The sequence below is a fragment of the Myotis yumanensis genome, unplaced genomic scaffold, assembly GCF_028538775.1.
Source record: "Myotis yumanensis isolate MYYU_CA2020_CCGP unplaced genomic scaffold, mMyoYum1.0.hap1 SCAF_19, whole genome shotgun sequence".
Taxonomy (NCBI): Eukaryota; Metazoa; Chordata; class Mammalia; order Chiroptera; family Vespertilionidae; genus Myotis; species Myotis yumanensis.
Genome location: NW_027223770.1, coordinates 17588456 through 17609494, shown reverse-complemented (window position 1 = coordinate 17609494; position 21039 = coordinate 17588456). Strand labels below are relative to the sequence as shown.

The 21039-nt window shown below is 49.9% G+C and overlaps 1 protein-coding gene across 1 annotated transcript in view; it reads right to left on the bottom strand.

Annotated features, from left to right (window-relative positions):
- Nucleotides 1-4126: 4126 nt before the first annotated feature.
- The window catches only part of BARX2 (BARX homeobox 2), a 58114-nt gene continuing 41201 nt past the window's right edge, over nucleotides 4127-21039 (bottom strand). Inside the window, exons 2-4 of the mRNA XM_070399445.1 lie at nucleotides 19280-19580; nucleotides 13880-13964; nucleotides 4127-4906 (exon numbers count right to left, since the gene is read on the bottom strand). Coding sequence (XP_070255546.1) covers nucleotides 4637-4906; nucleotides 13880-13964; nucleotides 19280-19580 — 656 coding nt within the window. The 3' untranslated portion in view covers nucleotides 4127-4636. The remainder of the gene's footprint in view (nucleotides 4907-13879; nucleotides 13965-19279; nucleotides 19581-21039) is intronic.

Genomic DNA, 21039 nt, shown 5'->3' with positions numbered 1-21039 from the left:
CCACACCTCCCCTCAGGATCCACACCCAGATTACCAATGGCATTACCAGATCTCTCCCTCCCCAGCCACCTCCACCCAGGATTTGGGTGACAACCTGGGATTAGAAGCATATTCAGGTGGATTGTTATTCCAGTGTTAATCACCCTTCCAGGTGCACAGGGGCCTAAGACATTAACCCTCTCCTAGCGGCCCTAGCTGGGGGGACATGCTGAGGGTTGTACATCCCACGAATGCCCTTCCCTGCCCAGAGAGAGGCCATCTCACAGGTGAGGGCAGGTGGAAATTCCACAAAAACCTAGCTGAACCCCTGCCCCCGCCCCAAACTCACTAAAGTGGAAGGTTCTCCAGGAAGATTCAAGCTCACCCTGGCTGGTTTGTCTCAGTGATTAGAGCGTCGGCCCGAGGACTGAAGGGTCTCGGGTTCGATTCTGGTCAAGGGCATGTACCTCGGTTGCAGGCTCGATCCCTGGCCTTGGGTCAGGGTGCATGCAGAAGGCAACCAATCAATGTGTCTCTCTCACATCGATGTCTTCCTCTCTTTTTCTCTCCCTTCCTTTCACTCTCTCTAAAATTCAATGGGCAAAATATCCTTAGGAGGAGGAGGAGGAGGAAGAGAGGGAGAGGGAGAGGGAGGAGGAGAAGGAGAAGGAGAAGAAGGCGGCACATTGCTGCACCCCCGTCCCCCCCATTAGCACTAGCATGGCGCTCCTCACAGGACAGGCGTTGAGGAAGTACCTGTGGACTTGAACTGTGGCTGACAGCGCTTACGGCTGTGTTCTAAGGGCAGAAGCTTCTGGCCCCGGTGGTTTGAGGTATCTCCCAGTCTCCTCTCTGCGGGTGGTAAGTGTGGAGAGCGGCTACAGTGTTTGGACAGGTTCAAGCCTCGGACGAATGAGAGGGCACAGTCCTCTCATGGCCACGTGCAAGTCCCAGCTAGGAGGTCAGAGCCCTCCCAGCACAATGATAGCCAACAGCTAGAGTTGTAAGCTTGAGCCTGTGGTCTGAACACGTGGCCCCACGTGCCTGAGTGATGTGGGCTTGATAGAGTTCAGGTGCGTGTAGTTGAGTAGGATTGAAACCGAGAATGTTGTAAACATCTTGATCACGCCCTTACTTTGCCTTGTGGAATCTGGCTATAAAATAAAGACACGGCTTGTAGTCTGTGGCGCTGTCGCTAACTCTCCATTAGAGAGGACAGCGTCCCACCCAGACCCAGCTTTCTTCTCTTGTCTGTCTTTTCTTAACCCTTCACCGTCCCCTCTCAGGGTCACCGAACCTGGCTGAGCTGGCGCGGCACAAAAGGCACTCAACGTGGGGCTGAGTATGCCATGGCCGTGCTGGCTCGCCACAGGAAAGGATGCTTCTGGCTACGGCCCATCCCAAGGTTTTAGATTTCACTCCATCTATGACCTTCACCTTTGCCCTCCAGCCATTCTCTAGGATGGACGCACCTCCCTCAGCCACCTGCTAACATCGCCTCATGAACCAGGTCAAACGACCTCACCAAGGCACGGCTACCAAACGTGACTTTGGCCCGGACAGGCTTTCACTTTTTGTTTTAGACAAATGTCTCCCTAGGCATTGTCTTCCTCCCAGGCTGACTGCCACAACACGGCCTGTGGTCCCCTAGAGGGGAAATCCGAGGGCATCTTCTTCAGTACCTTTCCCACAAGGAATTAGCAAAATGGGGCAAACTGACCCTTGGCCATAAGGGCCTTCACGTATGAACTTCCATCACCCTTGCCCTCTGGCCCCTGGGGAAACGGGCCCAGCACTGCTGCCCATGGGTGACGAGAAGGTGTCTGCCGACGACAGAGATTTGGCTCCGCCCTCCCTCTTCCCTCTGAAGTGACTGGGAAACCCTAGAAAGAAGCTGAGAAAGTGAGGAGGGAACTCCTGGGCACAGGGGTCACTGGATGGCCCTGCTCAGGACTCTGCACAGAACAACCTATCTACCTACACGCACAGAATACTGTGCAGCAGGTGCTGGGTGCAAACGGGAAAGAGGAGGACACAGGCTTGGCACCGAAATCAGTGCCCACTGGCATTCGGAAGGCCCGGCCTGGCCCACCCTGGGTCACAGAGCACAGCTCTATAGAGCTGAGGCAGGAGGCAGGCCCGAGGCTGGTAACGTGCACTTGCCCTTGGGCTCAGGGCTTCCAAACAGAAAGGTAATCTGAGGTCTTGACCCCTCCCCTGAAATCCTTTCAACCCTTAGGGACAGGAGATAATACCAAAGGTGACAGGATAGGACTCAGGGCTGGAAGTCAGAAACAGTGGTGGGGCCCAGGCTCAGGGACACTGTGTGGGCAGATGTATGCGCGCAATGACGGTCACTATCCAGCACCTCAGACAAGGATAACATGAGAGTCCAGGACCAGAGACCCAACACCATCGTAGGAAAAACAGAATCCAAATGAAAGGCCCTTGGGGGCAGGAGGAGGGGTGAAGAGGACATAACAAGGAGTGAGACTCCATCCACACAGATCCACCTGCTGACTTGGGTGGATCCTCTGTAAACCAGGGGTCCTCAAACTACGGCCCGCGGGCCACATGCAAATACAAATATCGTATTTGTTCCCGTTTTGTTTTTTCACTTCAAAATAAGATATGTGCAGTGTGCATAGGAATTTGTTCATAGTTTTTTTTTAAACTATAGTCCGGCCCTCCCAACGGTCTGAGGGACAGTGAACTGGCCCCCTGTTTAAAAAGTTTGAGGACCCCTGCTGTAAACTCTTTGGCCCATTCTGACACCACCTGGTGGGCTGGAGGCGAAGAAGCTTCTGCACACACCACACAAGAGACCGTGCACAGACGCTGGGTGTGGCCTGCACAGACCTGTTCTCAAGGCCAAAGCCTTCTTCCCTCCTTTGTCTATTCACAAGAGTCAAGGATAAAAACTGCTTTCTCTTTGCTGATCTCAACGGCGAAAGCAATGCAGGCAGGGCCTCCGCCAGGTCACACAGCAGTCACGTTCTCACTGTCCACGCCGACAGGGGGAAGCGGGCGGCCGGAGTGCTGAACACCAGCCGATCATTCCTGTCTCACGTCCACGGTTCGCTTTGCAGAACTAGAAGCAGGTCCTGCTTCCTAGTGGAGCCGTTATTCAAGTCAGTTGCTATTTCCTGAGCCCGCGCTGGGCAGTGACCGTGTAAGTAGTCATGGACAGTGCACATGACAGGCGCTCTGCCCTGGAGGACATCACAAGTGAACCCGAGGAGGATGACCATGAACCCCTGTGGACCAGCCTCTGGGCCAGTCTGCGGAGCAGTCAGCTGGGAGTCTGTGTTCTCTCTAGGATGTCTGCAGCCTGCCCCTTCCCGGGGCTTCCGAAAAGAGGGACATCATTTCAAACTTGAAATCACAGAGCCCATCTGACCAAGTCCTTCTCCAATCTTCTTCTGTTAGAAGTTGCAGAACCCGTCACCCAAGTGTACACCGAGTACAGAAAGATAATCAAGAAACCAATCGACATGATTACCTGGAGGGGACGGCGGGCACAGGGCAGAGGGGGAGGGCAGCAAGACTTTTTCTCACACAGCTGGATTTTTGAAGCAAATACGTTGATGATCTCTTCAGAAAAAGTAGGACCAGTTTTGAAGGTGGAAGCCCAGAATGTTCAGTGCCTGGAGTTGTTCAGAATGGAGTTGCGCTGGCAGAAGGCGGTGGGAGGGGGGTGAGCGGAGCCCCCACCACCTGCCCCGTCCTCACCCAAGGGCACTGGTGGGTCTGCCTTTTACCCTCTGCCCTGAGACACCACGGGCCTGGCCTGGTCTTTTCTTTTCTAGCTGAGAAACCACAGCCCAGGGAGCAGGGCTCTGCCTCTGGGTCTCTCTTTCCATGAGATAGTCAAGAAGAGTCACACGGCCTCCGCCGAAGAAACCAACGCACCGGGCCCTTTTGAAAGATTTATTTTTCATTAAAAAATAAAAGTGATCTCAACATGTCCGCATTGCAGCTTCCAGGATGGCAACTTAACGGAGCGAGAAAAAACCAGGCTGCTCGGTTCTCAAGTCACCTGACACTCTCATCAGGGGTTCCAAGGCACACGTGTCTTCAAACAAACAAACTTTATTCAGAAACAGTGGGAATAACGCAGAACTCCCTTCCCCCGAGCCCGCCCTCCTCAACCATCCCCCCTCCACAACAACCAAAAAACCTGAAATTCTCTTTTAAAAAACTACAGAAATAAGTGCTGAGTCAGCAAGGAACCTGAGCAAGCTGCCCCAGCCCGCTGTATCTTTCTGCTTTGCTGACTGGCTGCCCAGAGGCCCGGCAGGGAGAGAGCTGAGCCGCACCCCCCAACCGTGCCAGGTGGGGTGCTCGCCCAGCGCCACAGCCCTCAGCGGGGGCAGGCAGTTCCAAGGCACCGTCTCCCTTTATGCAGGGCATCCTGTGGCTAAAGCATCCTTTCAGGAAGAGAGAGGCCTAAGGCACGTGAGTCTTCTCAAATGCTTGTGATGAAAATGCCAAATGCCAAGGAGACCTGTGGGAGGGAGGGAGGGAGAGAGGGAGGGAGGCAGATGGCTCTCTTCGCCCTCCCTTTACCAGGCTTTGGGGAGTTTTGCTCTCCTATTCTCCTGCCTTCTCTCTTTCCCTTCTTCCCAGTGTCCCCTGCCCCTCAAAGAGTTTGATTTTAGCTTGACGGTGGTGGGGGTTCCGAAGAGGCTACTGGCAACTCCTGCGGCTGGCCTGGAGGCTCAGCCACCTCCAAGGGGACGGGGCAGGCTTGAGGTTCCTGGGTGTCACAGGGCTCCTCCCGTCCCTGCGAGGGCGTGGGGCACTCCTGGCGCTGCGCCTGGCTGTTCATCTTCTCTTCAGCTTCAATCTCTTCGGAGGTCGGGATGGAGTTCTTCTTGGGGCGGCCTTTGGGCTTGGTGGGCGCTTCCTGGCCACCTTTAAGAACCTGGATGGGAGACAAGTGGGCATTAAATCCAAGAAAGAACGCCTTCCCTCCACTTGACACTCAAAAGCATCTATGTTGTTCCCTCCCAGCAGTGACAGAGTTTGGCGAGAAGTATCTTCAACCTGTCACCTCCAGGCTACAAAGACATCTTCATCCTTTACATGCTCGACGCACTTTTAGTCAATATCACATACTTTTTGGCATTAAATACAAGGATCACAGACGCATAAAAAATCCAACTTCAATAATGAGGAAAGAAATGAAAATTAAGATGTTAATGGGGTATCAATGAAGTTGACAAGAAAAACGAAAAAGACAATATTTGTAGCAAGCAGGAAAATAAACACTCACACTCCAGGGTCAACATAGGTTGGTACAACCTTTCCAAAGGGCAATCTGAGAGTTCAAAGCAATCAAAAGTTTTACAATGTCCACACTCTGACAAAAAAATTCCATTTCTAATAATTTAGCCTGAGAAAGTCATCAAAGACAAAAATTGACCTGCAAAACTATTCATGCCTGGCCTGGTGTGACTCAGTGGTTGAGCATCGGTCCATGAACAAAGAGGTCACTAGCAGTTCCCAGTCAGGGCACCTGCCTGGGTTTTGGGCTCGATCCTCAATAGGGGGCCGATTCTCTCTCATCATTGATGTTTCTATCGCTATCTCTCCCTCTCCCTTCCTCTCTGAAATCAATAATATATATATTTATGTATATATTTATATATATGCTAGTAGTTGCTGATTTCCTGGGCAGCTAGTGAGAAGGGCTAGCACAGATAATCAGGAGCGGGGTATATTTTTGCTACTTACACACCTAGCTTACTCTTCTCTTCCCCATTTGAACAAAAGCTCTTTGAAGGTAAATCCTGCATCATCAATTCCTTGCTTTTTGCACTCCAAGCATCTAACGTCCGCCTAAATCTCCATGCAGTCACTAAATATTTGTTGACTTCCTGAAACAGCAGCAGAGTACTCCCAGGTGCTGAATTATAAGAATGAATGTGGGGGGGGGGATGGAGGGGTAATGGGGGGATAAGGACACATATGTAATACCTTAATCAATAAAGAAATTTTTTAAAAAAAGAATGAATGTAGTAACTTGATAAACAATAGTCCCGCTTTTAAAAAACAGCTTTATTGAGATATAATTCACATACCACCCATTCCTGGCGTACAATTTAGTGATTTTTAGTATAGTCAAAAAATGTGCAACTATCACCAGAATCCAATTTTAGAACATGTCATCACCCCCAAAAGAAACCCCATGCCCATGAGCAGCTACTCTCCAATTTTCTCCCCAACTTCTGCCCCCCAACCCTAGGCAACCACTAATCTGTTTCCTGCCTCTACAAATGTGCCTATTCTGGACATTTCATATGAATGGCATCATATAATATGTCATCCTTTGTGACTGGCTTCTTTCACTTAGCATAATGTTTTCAAGGTTCATCCATGTTATAGCACATACCAGTATTTCATTCCTTTTACTGGCCAAATGACATCCATTGTATGGACATACCACATTCTGTTTACCCATTCATCAGTTAACGGACACTTGATGGACATCTGAGTTATTTCCACCTTCTGGCTATTGTGAATAATGCCTCTATGAACATGGATGTGCACATATCCACTCAAGTCCCTGTTTTCACATCTTTTGGGTCTATACTCAGAAGTGAAATTGCTGGCTCACGTGGTGACTCCATGTTTAACATTTTGAGGAACTTCCACACTATTTTCCAAAGCAGCCGCACCATGTGACAGTCCAGTCAGCAGCATATGAGGATTCTATTTCTCTACATCCTCACCAGCACTTGTTCTTATGGTGGTTTTTTTCCTATTAAAACCAGCCCGGTGGGTGTGAAGCCGTCATCATCCTGTTTTGATTTGCATTTCCTTGATGACGAATGGCGTTGAGCATCTTTTCATGGGCCAATTGTCTATCTTCTTTGGAGAGATGTCTGTTCAAATCCTTTGCCCGTTTTTAAATTTTTATTATTGAGTCGTAAGAGTTCTTTATGTATTCTGGATACAAGCCTCTTACCAGTTACAAGATTTGTAAATATCTGCAGGTTGTCTTCTCCCTTCCTTGATGTCCTTCACAGCACAAAACATTTTAATTTTGCTGATGGCCAATTGCTTTTTTCTTTTGTTATTTGTGCTTTGGGTGTTATATCTAGGAAGATTTTGCCTAACCCAAGGTCATGAATATTTACTCATACTTTCTTCTAAGAGATTTATTGTTTTAGCCTACACATTTAGGTCTATGAGTCATCCTGAGTTCATTTCTGTGTGCGGTATGAGGAAAACCATACGTTCTCAACAAACACCACCTTTTAGCTGGGAATCGGCCCAACCACGGTGCTTTCCATCGAAACACACAGACTTGAAGGGCGCCTCTAACGAGGCATAGATGTCGACAGAATCCACTTTGGGGGAGAAGACACCCCTGGTGTTGTTTTTCACGTCAGGGTCAGTATCTGATGTTGATTTCAGCGCAGCCTGTTGAAAGCGCCCGCATGTGCCAAGATGGAATTTACATGTTGAAAGCAGCTCCACTCGGTATGAAAGAGGTTACACAGAACGAAGGTGCCCCATGTAGCAATCCTGTTATAAAAGGGCAAGTCTAAGGAAGCCACCTAATTGGCAAAAGAAAGTCCAGCCCAGCAATTAGAGAACACCACCCACGCGGCTTGGATCAACCCACCTGGCTGTTTTCGTGTACACACACACACACACACACACACACACACACACCCCAAAACAATCACACCATTTTCTAAGTGGAATAAAACACTCCAGTGCCAGCAATAATTAGGAGCTACCTACACTCTTGGCTGCTTTCCATACTCGACCTCTGGCCCTGCCTCCCAGCACACCTGACACGAAATTATCTCACCACCGCCCCACACCAGGAGCTGCGCGTTCTCATGCACCCCGTGGCCCTTCCCCCGGGACTCCTACTCCCCAATTATTCCTGGAGCCTCATTTAGTCTCCTTGGCCCTGAGTGGGCAGACAACCCATTGCACACAAGGTCCCATGTCGCTGGGAAAAACAACCAACACACCATCTCCTTCTGGTAGCCATGCCCAATGACAGAGCCCTCTAGGCCAGGGATGGCGAACCTATGACACGCGTGTCAGAGGTGATACGCGAACTCATTTTTTTGGGTTGATTTTTCTTTGTTAAATGGCATTTAAATATATAAAATAAATATCAAAAATATAAATCTTTGTTTTATTGTGGTTGCAAATATCAAAAAATTTCTACATGTGACATGGCACCAGAGTTAAGTTAGGGTTTTTCAAAATGCTGCCACGCCGAGCTCCAAAGGTTCGCCATCACTGCCCTAGGCTCTAACACCAGATCAAATGCCCTATTGCTAAGGACATCAGGACAAGGCCTCGCTTCCTGTCCAAGGTGTTTAGGTGGGGGGCAGGCAGTTGGACTAGCCGGCAGTAGTCGGCAAACTCATTAGTCAACAGAGCCAAATATCGACAGCACAACGATTGAAATTTCTTTTGAGAGCCAAATTTTTTAAACTTAAACTATATAGGTGGGTACACTGTTATTAACTTAATTAGGGTGCTCCTAAGGCTTAGGAAGAGCCACACTCAAGGGGCCAAAGAGCCACATGTGGCTTTCGAGCCACAGTTTGCCGACCACGGGCTAGCGAGTCAGTACAGGGAGGGGCCTTCTACCTGCCCCATTATGTAGACAGGAACCTGAGCTGAGCAGGCAGAGGTGGTTCATCACCGTCAGAGAGCAAGCCGAGGGCAGGGCCGAGATTTGAACACAAAACCCCTGACCATCTGACTCGAACACCCTTCCCAGGATGTCACTGTGCACAATGTGTGAGGGATACGGAAAATGTCCGCTCTGGTTTCTGACCTTCCAATGTTTATCTGCGGTTACCCAACCTCCCGGCAGAGCCCAGGCCACAGGCTCATTACCGGGAGAGCTCTGTGCTCCTTTTGCTCGAAGGTTCCCTGCAGCTCTATGGGAAAGGGAGAGCCACGTAACTGACGGCTGTGTCCACAGAGCTGGGAAGCAAGTTCGGATTCTCTAGCAGGAGTCTCTTCCCAGGACACGGCTCAGCGGGCTTTCTCCTCTTGGAGGGGGGATTTTCCACGGCATCACGAGCCCTGATGCTAAGGAGCTGACAGGGTGCAGCTGGTTGGCGTGTGGGGAAGGAGAAACCACAACCCCCCGGGGCTCCGCTTAACCAGAGCCCCCAGAAGCTGGCTTCTCTCTTCTGGCTGCCCAAAGTCTGGATTCTCTGGAGATGTGAATTGCATGGATAGGTAAATAATTTTTTAAAAATAATAATAGCCTAGCCAGTGTGGCTCAGTGGTTGAGTGTCAACCTATGAACCAGGAGGCTTAATTCCTGGTCAGGGCACATGCCCGCCTTGTGGGCTTGAACCCCAGTGAGGGCCTTGTAGGAAGCAGCCGATCAATGATTCTCATCATTGATGTTTCTATCTCCCTCTCCTTCTCCCTTCGTCTCTGACGTCAATAAAAATATATTTAAAAAATAATAATAATGTCAACCAAAGAACTTGTATGCATATATGCCTAACCCATGGACACTGATAATAGGGTGGTGAAGGCCTAGGGTGGGGGGGGGGCGGGGGCAGGCTAGAAGAGGTCAATGGGGAAAAAGGGGGACCTGTAATATCTTCAACAATAAAGATTTGAAAAATAATAAAATAAAAATAATAATGAGAAGAAGAGTAGCAGTTAATACTTCTTGGTCATGTTCTATGCGGCAGGCGCTGTTCTAAGTTTTACCAGGATTAGCTCACCTTTTAAGGAACATATTAGGCTTTTACTGATGAGGAAACAGGTACACAGAGGTTAAGTGACCTGCATAAGGCGACACAGATGGCCACTGGTAGCAGTTTCTCGGAATTGTTGATTATCTGCAGACTTTCACTGCAAAAGATGAGGATGCGACCCACCCAACTCTGTGATTCGGGGAGGAAGGTTGTATCCAGGGGTCCCCTCCCGGAGCACACTTCTGCTTGCATCGTATTTCAGAGCCAAAAAAGACCACTGATGATGACGCTCTTGCGCCTGTTGCAAAACCCTGTGAGTCCTACTGGAACGAAAGCCCAACAGAGACGGAATAGAGTGTCCCATCTCGTGTGCAAGATTGCGTTTACCCAACCCGCTACAGGTTACCAATGCTGACCGGTAAAAACTCGTCAGAGATGCAATCTTGGTTTTGGCAGCACTGCCCTTGGCAGCCGTGCGAATAACTCTGAGAATCAAGTGCTAATCTTTTTCCAGTTCCAATTAGGTTACTAGCCTTGAGACATCTTTATTACCCAATTAGCTTTTTCTTTCCTTCCCAGTACCTGAAGAGATAGCCTTGAAAGCGTTTCACCAGGAAAATGCATGAAGCAACCAGGAGCCCAACAATGCCTCGCTGTTCTGGGGGAGTCGGAGTTCAGACCCGCGACTGAACAATAGCTCTCACGCTTCAGCCCCAGCCATTCCGAAGTCCTTCGAGTGCCCCCCATACTCCTGTCCCTTTCTTCTGCCTGTGACACTCTTCCCACCTTCACTTGGCACCTTTCTATCCATCCACTAGCACCAACTTAGATGGCGCCTCTTCCATGTCCCCCATTCCCTATACACCTCTGAATCCTGTAATTCCTTCTGCTGTTGCCCTGATCATTGTGTATAATTACTAGTTTACAGGTCTGTGTCCCCCACTCGACTGAATACCTTTTCTAATTTTATTAAAAAAAAAATTTTTGTTAATTCTCATCTGCGGATATTTTTCCATTAATTTTTTTAGAGAGTGGAAGGCAGGGGGAGAGACAGAGAGAGAAACATCAATGTAAGAGAGACACATCAATTGGTTGCCTCCCGAATGCACCCCAACCAAGGCCAGGGAGAGGAAGGTTGTATCTAGGGGTCCCCTCCCAGAGCACAATTTGAGCCTGCAACCTAGGTACATGCCCTTGACCGGAATCGAACCTGGGACCCTTCAGTCCGCAGGGTGACGCTCCATCCACTGCGCCAAACCGGCCAGGGCTCTAATTTTATTTCTTAGTGGGTGGGTGCATGTCTTATCTTGGCACCTCTGTTGCCTGTGCTCAATGAATGGCTGCTGAGGTTAACTGAAAACTTGGCACTCTTGTTTTCTCAAGGGACCTGAATATGGCTGGCCTATGGAATGCTCTCTGAGGTTGTCTGCTAAGTGCCTTCCATCTTGTTCTATACGGCGCTGATAACCATCAAGAACCAGCTGGTGTGCCAATACCGGTTTGGCTCAGTGGATAGAGCGTCGGCCTGCGGACTGAAAGGTCCCAGGTTCGATTCTGGTCAAGGGCATGTACCTGGGTTGCGGGCACATCCCCAGTGGGAGATGTGCAGGAGGCAGCTGATCGATGTTTCTCTCTCATCGATGTTTCTAACTCTCTATCTCTCTCCCTTCCTCTCTGTAAAAAATCAATAAAATATATTAAAAAAAAAAAAAAAGAACCAGCTGGTGAAAAACAAGTGACGTCAGAGGCCAGGGCACACGCGTGGTCCCACGGGCACTGGGCGGTGCTGGCAGAGATGGCAGGCTGTCGGTTCCCTAATCATCTGACTCATGAAAGATTGCTGATAACCAATTTAAACAATGCCTCTGCCACTCCAGGGACATTGAATTCCATGACGGTGATTGACAGGGAAGGAGGTGGGCGGTGGAACTTGCACAGAAAGCAGCGAAGGGACTTGCCCAAAATCTGCCAGGGAGGGGCAAGCCTGGGAACAGAGCTGCTGACTCCCAAATCTGATTCGTCCAGAGATAACCCCCCAAAGGTTCCCGCCATCCGTCTCAGGGGTGCCTTAGCATTCTAGAAATTTTAGAGTAACTACCTACTCAACGGAATCCCATTCATCCTTCAATTTCAACTTCTCCCTGCGGCTGTCCCCAACACCTCTCTTCTGAACTCTTATGGGGTATTACACCTTTAAATAAACAACCAGGACTTCATGAAAATGTCATTCCCAACTGCTTCCTGGACCTTGATTCTTCAACGAGATCATGAATTCCACGAAGGGCTATATTTTATTTCAGTACTTCCTCCAGTGCCTAGGACAAGGCATGGTTCACGGGAGACGCTAACTGCATGGGTGTTGAATCATGTGATCTATGTTTGTACATGCACCTGGCATCGACACCTCACTTCGAGAGAGCACTTCGTGAGCCAAGCCACCGCCAGCCGAAAATCCTTCCATCCCTTGCAGGGTCAGGACCCCCCAGAGGAAATGATGAACTTCGCCCAGAAGTTCCTTTCAGGATATATAATAAATGCTACCTTGTTGGCCTTTTCCTACTTTTTCCATGAATATTCATTTGTAGTTTATTTATTTATTTTTCTCATTGTTAGCAGGCATGGCAAGAACTACACTTTTAAGAAAAAGTGATATTCGACCAAAAAATACGAAATTGAGAAAATGTCTGAATATCACCTATTGAAAAATATCGATTGAAAACTAGGTTGGGGGGGTGGGTGGGAAATCCTTAGTTATTTGGTAAAGTGAAAGACTTCATATTCCCATCCTTAAGACAACCAGGAACTATGGCTGGTGACCAGTGGTCGGCAAACTCATTAGTCAACAGAGCCAAGTATCGACAGTACAACGACTGAAATTTCTTTTGAGAGCCAAATTTTTTAAACTTAAATTATATAGGTAGGTACATTGTTATTCACTTAATTAGGGTACTCCTAAGGCTTAGGAAGAGCCACACTCAAGGGGCCAAAGAGCCACATGTGGCTTGAGAGCCGAAGTTTGCTGACCACGGGGTTAGCAAGTCAGAACATCATCCCGGCAGACCTGGTCCACATGAGAAGAGAAAGGGCCAGAGGCCCCGCCGTACCTGGTCTCTGAAGACTAGAGCGGAACTTCTTCCCACCCTCATCCGGCCCTGCCCTTTCATCTGGGCTTTGACCTTGTCTCTTGTGGTTTATGAAACTGGAAATGAAATACTCAACTACTTTGGAAAGCTTTGATTTAACATGCCTCTAAAAAGAAGAGGGGTAAACTACTATGAAAATTGAGTTCCTCAAATGCAGATGTTTATTCTTTCTTTTAGTGATATCTACTCTAATAAGTTCTTTTAAAAAACAAAGATGGGTCTGGCCGGCGTGGCTTAGGGGTTGAGCAGTGGCCCATGAACCAGGAGGTCACAGTTCGGTTCCCAGTCAGGGCACATGCCCGGGTTGTGGGCTTGATCCCCAGTGTGGGGCATGCAAGAGGCAGCTGATCCATAATCCTCTCTCATCATTGATATTTCTATTTCTCTCCCCCTTCTCTGAAATCAATACAAATATATTTTAAAAAATAAATAAAAAACAAAGATGGACGGACTCATTAGCCAGGCACTAGATCAGTATTAGGGACTGGCAGTCACTCTACCACCTGCATCAGAGGAACCTGAGTGCTTGTTAGCACACATTCCCACCCCGTCCTGTGACAGGGAATCAGAGTCCTGGGAGGGGCCTGGGTTCTGCATTGTCACCTGCTACCCAGGTCACTCTGGTGCCCACTGAAGTTTGAGAATCACTGCATTAGAGGACACACAGCTATGAGACCAGATGTGCCCTAAATGTCATTATAAACAAAGAGTCCTGCCGTCTATTCTTGGCTGCTGGTGGGAGGCGGAAGGAAGTTCTTTGAAAAGGCTAGCAGGTGGGGTTAAATCTAGCAACTGAGAAGCTTGTGGGCTTTCACTTTCTGTTATTTCTAAGGAAACTAGAAAAGAATATCCTTCTGATCAGGAAATCCAGGTCAGGAGGAATGGCTTACCCTTCTGCTCACACAGCCTGCCTCCCAGCCGGCACCATAAAAGGCCTTCCAATCCCATGAGCCCAAACCACATGGTCCTTCCTGCCTTCTTCCCAGCCCTACGGGAAGGATTCGTTCTGCCATGACGGGCTCCTGGTTGGACTCTCTTCTTTCTTACCATTTTCTTCCATTTCATCCTGCGATTCTGATACCAGGTCTTCACCTGCAGTTGAGTGAGTCCCAGAGACTGGGCCAAGTCCAACCTAGAAGGCAAAAGGCACAAAAGAAAGATGAGGAAGAAGAGAAAGGGCAGTAGAGACGGGGTCCTGGTAACTGGTTCCAGGTACTGCTGTCGAAATTCAGACCTTCCCCCTTAAAACAATTCTTCCTCAAAGAGCTTTGCTTTCCTTCCAAAAATCCGACGTTTGAAACTCTGGCAAGCTAGAGACAGATGTCCGTGCCCAAGGACTGTCTACATGGGATCTGAAAAGGATTTCTGAGTCTTCATGGCAAAGTCCTTTTCCTGCAAAGCCTGACAGTCTTTACTCTGATTCTATACAACATGAAGATTCTGACCCAGAATCCAAAGGTATACTCGTATTTTCCTAATTGGAATCCCACTCATCATTCCAGATCCAGCTCAAGTCCCCCCTCCTGCAGGTGAGCCTCCTGGATACCCTCAGCTCATGCAGGATGTATCCCCTATACCCTCCCCTGGGTCAGCCACCTCCCAGGTGGCTCCAGGTTCTCAGTTGGTCTCTTATTGCTTCACAGCAGTTATGGCTGCCTCCCTAATTCAACTGCAAGAGCGGAGTATGTCTTCTGCTTCTTTCGTAACCACAAAAGTGCCTATCACGTTCTAAATCCAGAACTGTGGCCCCAACACACTTTCTGATAGGCTCATTGTAGCTTCCCTAAATTGTCATAATGCCAGATCCCCCCCCCCCAAAATACACACATTAAATCTGCAGCCCCTCCTGCTTCCCATTCTACTGCTAACCATGGTTCTGCATTTCTCCATAGCCTTCTGAAAAGTCTTGAATGTCAAAACCATTCCTGGGAAATGTGCAGTTGGAGCCATTTCCAGCAACACAGCAACCGTTGCCTGGGTACCACAGGGCCCAGGCTATGTGCTAAGCCCCTGCCATATGCTATCTTACTTATTCCTTTCACCACATGGTGAAATAGGTATAATTATTCCCATTTTACAGACAGAGATCTGAGGCTCAGAATCTCTTTGAAACCATGGCCAAACCTTGACAGCTGCCTGTTTTTGTGAATAAAGTTTTATTGGAACACAGACAAGCTCATTCGTTCATATATTGTCTATGGCTGCTTTCATGCTACAACCTCTGAGGTGAGTAATTGTGAAAGAGACCACAGGCCCATAAAGCCTAAATATTTACTCCCTGGCCTGTACAGAAAAACTTTGCTGACTGCTGGTAGCTGATCCTACAGTAAGAGGTGGAGCCAGGATTCAAATTTATTTACATCTGACTTGTACGCCTCCTCCTGTATTGGGGCTCACCTCCACCACCATTTTTTCATGCAAGTTAGACCTAAGATAAGTTCTGTTTTGTTTTGTTTTGTTAATCCTCACCGGAGGATATTTCCCCCTCAATCCCCCATTGATTTTTAGAGAGTGGAAGGGAGTGGGGGAGACAGACAGAGAGAGAAACATCAATGTGAGAGACACACCAATTGGTTGCCTCCTGCACACGCCCTGACCTGGGACCAGGGATCGAGCCTGCAACCAAGGCATGTGCCCTTGACCGGAATGGAACCTGAGACCCTTCAATCTGCAGGCCAATACTCCAACCACTGAGCCAAACTGGCCAGGGCCAAAGGGAAGCTCTTGCTCAGCTTCGGTGAGGGAAGTGCAGGGACGCTCGTCACCAGGAGCAGACAGCGGAGGGGAGCATATGAATGAGGCTGCACTCCTCAGTCCTCAAGCCTGCAACTGTGGACCTGGGTTGCTGATAACCCCAGGTCTACCTGGGCAACAGTGGGAAGAACCACCTCGGGAGCCTACATTCGCTGCCCTGTGGTTCCAGGCCTGGTCGGCGAGCCAGTGTGGTCCTCTAAGACAGCACCCGGGGCTGAGCACCCTTGAGACAGCGTAAGCAGAGACCACCGCTTTGGAAGACTGGGTTTCTGAGGATTGTGATTTATTGAGCTAAGATCTATGACCTCACACAGGCCTACACAGCCACAAGCCTGAGCCAGGGGGAGACTCAGAGGTTAGTTCTCAGCTGCACCTTTCTCTACCTGAGGGGTAACGAGCAACATCTCACGCTCAGGAAGAGCAGTAGGTGCAGGCAAGGAAGGTTCCAGGTGTCAACTCTTGGCACACCCAGGTGAGGCTGCCCCACCCCGCGCTTTGACCAGAGTGCACAATTCAAATCTCCAATAATAGCCTGGCGGGTGAGTTCAGTGGTTAGAGCATCAGCTTGTGCACCAGAGGGCATGTACCTGGGTCTCAGGTCTGATCCCTGGCCTTGGTTAGGGATGTGTCTCTCTCACATTGATATCTCTTTCTCCTTTCTCTCTCTCCCTCCCTGCCAGACCTCTCTTCCTCCCTCCTTCTCTCCCTCCCTTAATCCTCTCTGAAAATCACTGGGAAAGATATCCTCAGGTGAGAATTAACAAACAAAAATAAAATCTCCAACAATAAAAGCAGTCTTTCCTCAAAGGACTTCAGACCCGGTCCTAAATCTGCATTCACATATGTCCCGGTAAAAGGACTACTGCAAGCTGACAGTTTTATTAAAAGTCATTTACAGACTTAAGCTAATCAACTCCCAGCGCCAACGGTGCTCAGCTCTCCCCACGAAGGAGGCACTGCTTCCCAAGCAGCATCTCAGTAAGAACCCAGGGGGCAACCCCAGGACTTCTGGCCTCCCTGGAGACGGGTCCCCCCGGGCTCCCACTGCGCCTCCGGAGCCGGTTCACCGGAGGCCACCAGGTGCATTCGTCAGTGGAAGATTCAGTTCACAGCCCTGCCACCGCGTTCGCACAGGGGTTAGCTCACTTGGGAAAAATGCACCCTTGGCTCACTCTGGCTAGAGAAACACTTCACTGTCATCAGCTTTCTCTCATTACCTGCCACCGTTACAAATTCTCACTTCCCTGCATAGTCGCTTAAATGGGGTCACCTAGGAAACCGGAGAAACAAACAATGAGGACGAGGGAGAGAGCTGTGGGAGGAGGCAGTGCTCATGGCCCTGGTCACGTACAGAGGTGAGGAACGTCTGAGAGGGCAGGTTAAGGCGGCAGCTTCGATGCCAGCCAAGTGGTGTCCTCCTCCCCAGGCAAGTTAATCAGTCCTGTGGAGGTCACCTGAGAGGCGCCAGGGCAGGTAGCAGGAAGCCCCAGGAGGTTGACTGGGAACTAACAGTTCTGTTTCAAAATTCTCTGACTTCTAGAAGGTAAGCCTACCATGTTACCTGTGCACGTTGAAGGCCTTTCAATACACCACCCCTGCAGTTCATGAAAAATGGTGCCCACTCCACCTGGCTGCTCAGGAATGTGAGGCTCCTCCTTACCTGCTGGGCATGAACGTGGCCCTTTGGTACCTAGAGATCCCATCTATTGATCCCCAATACACAGACCCGTCTCCACTGTCCACCCAAAGGCACCCCACGCTCATGTCCAACCGGAACTCACTCTTTCTCTGCAAAACCCACTCTGTCCTCAGCCTTCCCACTTCAGGTCATGGCGCCCCTGTTTCCCTGGGGGTCCAATCCAGGATCCCCGGAATTCTCAACCCTGTTTCTCTTCCTCATGGCCAAGGTCTATTCTGTCCCTTCCACCTTCAACATTGTTCTCCAACCGCTTCTCTCCTCTCTGTTCCCACCGTGACCACCTTGACTCAGGTCTTCAGTGACTGTCCCTAGACTCTCTGGTATTCCTGCCCCAGGTCTTCCCTCTCTAATCAATCATGTAGGGTGGCACCGATGTGAGGATTTGGAAATGCAAATCTGGCCATTCCAGCTCTTAATGCTGATTGGACGGCCTCAACAGTCAAGTGCACATCCTTTGGCTAGGCATACGTGGATCTTCTCACTTCTGCAGCCTCATCTCCCACCACACCCCCATTCACCCCTTAAGCTGGAGATGTCCTGACCATGTGCAGCTCCCTCAATGTGCCCAGTAAGCATGCTTCTCTCCCTCCTGCAGTGAAAGCTCTTCTTCAATGCTGCCTCCTCTGAGAAGCCTTCCCTAACCCTGCTGACACACTCAGCGACATCTTGGTGCCCCTACTGCCCTTGGTCACACACATCCTGGCGCCAGCGTCCAGCTCACTGGGTTGGAGTATGGCAGTCACTTCCTCTCCAGATCTCCTCAAAAGCAGGACTCTTGTCTACTACTTCCTGGACCCATAATCCCCTCCACAGCGCCCAGCATAGAGGACCCTCAGCAAACAGCTAATGGGTGCTCACCTACAGTGGGGCCTTGACTTACGAGTGTCCTGACTAACGAGTTTTTCGAGATATGAGCCGTCTCTCGGCCGATTTTTTGCTTTGAGTTGCGAGCTAAAATTCGGGTTACGAGCCAGCTTCAGATACCCCACCGCTAGTTGGCGCAGCAAACGTCACAGTGAACGCCACAACATCAGCCCAGCATCATGTGTCTCACTCATTCACTTTTGATTTGACATACGAGTAATTTGAGTTACGAGCTCCGTCACGGAACAAATTAAACTCATAAGTCAAGGCCCCACTGTAATTGACTCAGTCGACAAATTCTCTTTTAGTCAGAGATTTGCATTTAAATGTTTATCCAACAGCTACTACAGAGCTTAAGAGAGGTCTTGGAGTTTCCTTCCTTTTCTCCTGGAAAAGACTCCCAATAAAAATAAGCTCAGCCATCTCCAGAGTGAGTCTGAGGAACAAGATAAGACACACACTCTTGGGTATTTTGGAGTTAAGATGCTAAGTTAAAGCAAGGGGCTGAGGCGAAAGCCTCTGAGTAAAGCAGGAGTCCCAGCCCCCTCACCTGGATCTCCAGTTTAAAGAAAGGGATCTGATCCAGGTCCTTTTTGGTCTCAGCCTAGTGCCTCTGACTTGATACCCATCCAACACACCAGGACATCTGACAGCTCCTCAACCGGATCAATCCAGCCTGCCATCAGGAGCCAGGCAGCGACGGACCAGGTGGGAGCTGGACTATGAGAAGGCTGAGAGCGTGGATCCCAACTCCCCATCTAGTCCCACTGCATCTGGTCCTGAGAGTGAGTGACTTTAGAAGCTACGCCTGCTCCCCAGCTGAGAGTCTGGGCAACCGTCCACTAAACTTCCCCTCGCTGCTTACACTGGAGTCGTTAAGTTAAAATACGGAGAGGTAGTGAGGAGTACCAGTTCGGCACCAGGCAGGTTCCTGTGGGGACCAAGTGTGAGGCGTGCACATGGGTTGGCTGCTGTCCAACCAAGGCTGAGAAGATGTGGGCCAAGGACCAGGCCCTGCCACCGTGTCCTGCATGTCACGGTCCTAGTGCCCAGGTGTCCCATGGCGAGAGCAAAAGGAGTCTCCCTTCTCAAGGCCCTTAGCTGCGGACAGCCCCTCCCCAGGTGCTCACCTGTCCGGGGTGGACAAGTACTTCTGCTTCTGGAATTTCTTCTCCAGGCCCATGAGCTGCAGCTCCGTGAAGATGGTGCGACTCCGGCGGGGTTTCTTCTGCCGCGGGGTGAGCTGCTCCGTCTCGGACTCGCTGCTGCCTAGCGCCTCCCCGCCCGGGGCCTCGGCAGGGGCAGCCTCGGCAGCGGGGTGGCGGGACAGCGTCTGGGCGATTCCCGGGGTGGCGGGGACCAGGTGAGAGATGACTGTGGGCTGTCGGGTGATCACCGAGAGGAGAGGATATGCCCGGAGGGAAGCGGGGCCTGGAAGACAAGCAGGGAGGCAGGTCACCCAGGGAGCCGGGGCGGAAGGAGGCCAGGGCCCCTGGAGGACCACCTGCTGAGACTCTGCCTGGCGGGGCCTCCAGATGGGAAGGAGGGAGGAGAAGAAGAAGCAACTCAAGACCTGTAATGGCCGGGTGGGCAGGATGTGTGCAGATGTGCTCAGCCTGGGAGGGAGAACGCTCGAGTCCCCCACTGCCAGAAGCACGTTGGGTTTGAAGTGACTCTCCCCCACTCCCCCTCTTTTGAACCCCTAACTTATGGTTTCAGAGACATGGGTCAGTAGGACTGGGCAGGTGAAAAAGTAGTCAGAAAATGCTAGAACCACATACTTGAGAAAGCCAACCTAGATCTGTAATAGACAAACTTCCTCGAGCCCCCTGTGGTTTTAATAAAAGTCCAGGGTCATAACTCTGAATGCTTCCTGAGGAGCCTGTATACCCAGAGTCATAACATTTTTCAGACCTGGAAGGATGCTTCACGGTTATTTAATTCAACTGCCTCATTTCAGAGACAAGGAAACAGTCCCATAAAGGCTGAGCGACTTGCCTCAGATTACGGAGCTCGGAACCTGCGATTCAGGGGTCAAACCAAGTTCTTCTGGCTTTGAAGTCCAGTGCGGTAATATCGCCACATCTTGAGTCGCATGGATACCTCGTTTAGAAGGGGGGGGTGCGGCAAAGCGATTTTAATTCACAAGAAAACGCAGACACCTTATGACCAGCTGCCTACAGCACTGTGTTAGGGAGGATTCTGAGGCTGGGTCAGAGCTGGCTGAGGGGAGCGCTGAGGTTCATTAGTGCTGTCTGCCCCGGGCACACAGGAGGCGGATGGTGTGGTGGCAGACACTCTAGTTATGCGACACTCCGCTTTAGGAATGTCAAGGCTAGAGCACTTTTCTGCCCCAAAATAGGTTATGTCTTTATTTTATTATTATTTTTTAAAAATATATTTTATTGATTTTTTACAGAGAGGAAGGGAGAGGGACAGAGAGTTAGAAACATCGATCAGCTGCCTCCTGCACACCCTCTATTGGGAATGTGCCTGCAACCAAGGTACATGCCCTTGACCAGAATGGAACCTGGGACCCTTCAGTCCGCAGGCCGACGCTCTATCCACTGAGCCAAACCAGTCAGGGCATAGGTTATGTCATTAAAGTTCAAGTAACAATGCTCTTCCTCTTCATGATTCAATCGTATCGAGTTTTACATCTTTTAAATGTAAATCATTTTATTTCTCCAGGCCTCAGTTTTGTCCTTCAGATGGTGAGTAAAAGTAGATCATTCCAGAGTCCTTCAAACTCCAACACTCTGATGCCACGAAAGTGTCATCCAAGCCCGTCTTGAAGACTCAGGGGCTGCCCCCTGGGACTCAGTCCGGCCCTGACGGCTCGCAGGAGGGCAAGGCAAGCATCCGAGCCCACAGCACTCACGCTGGGTTC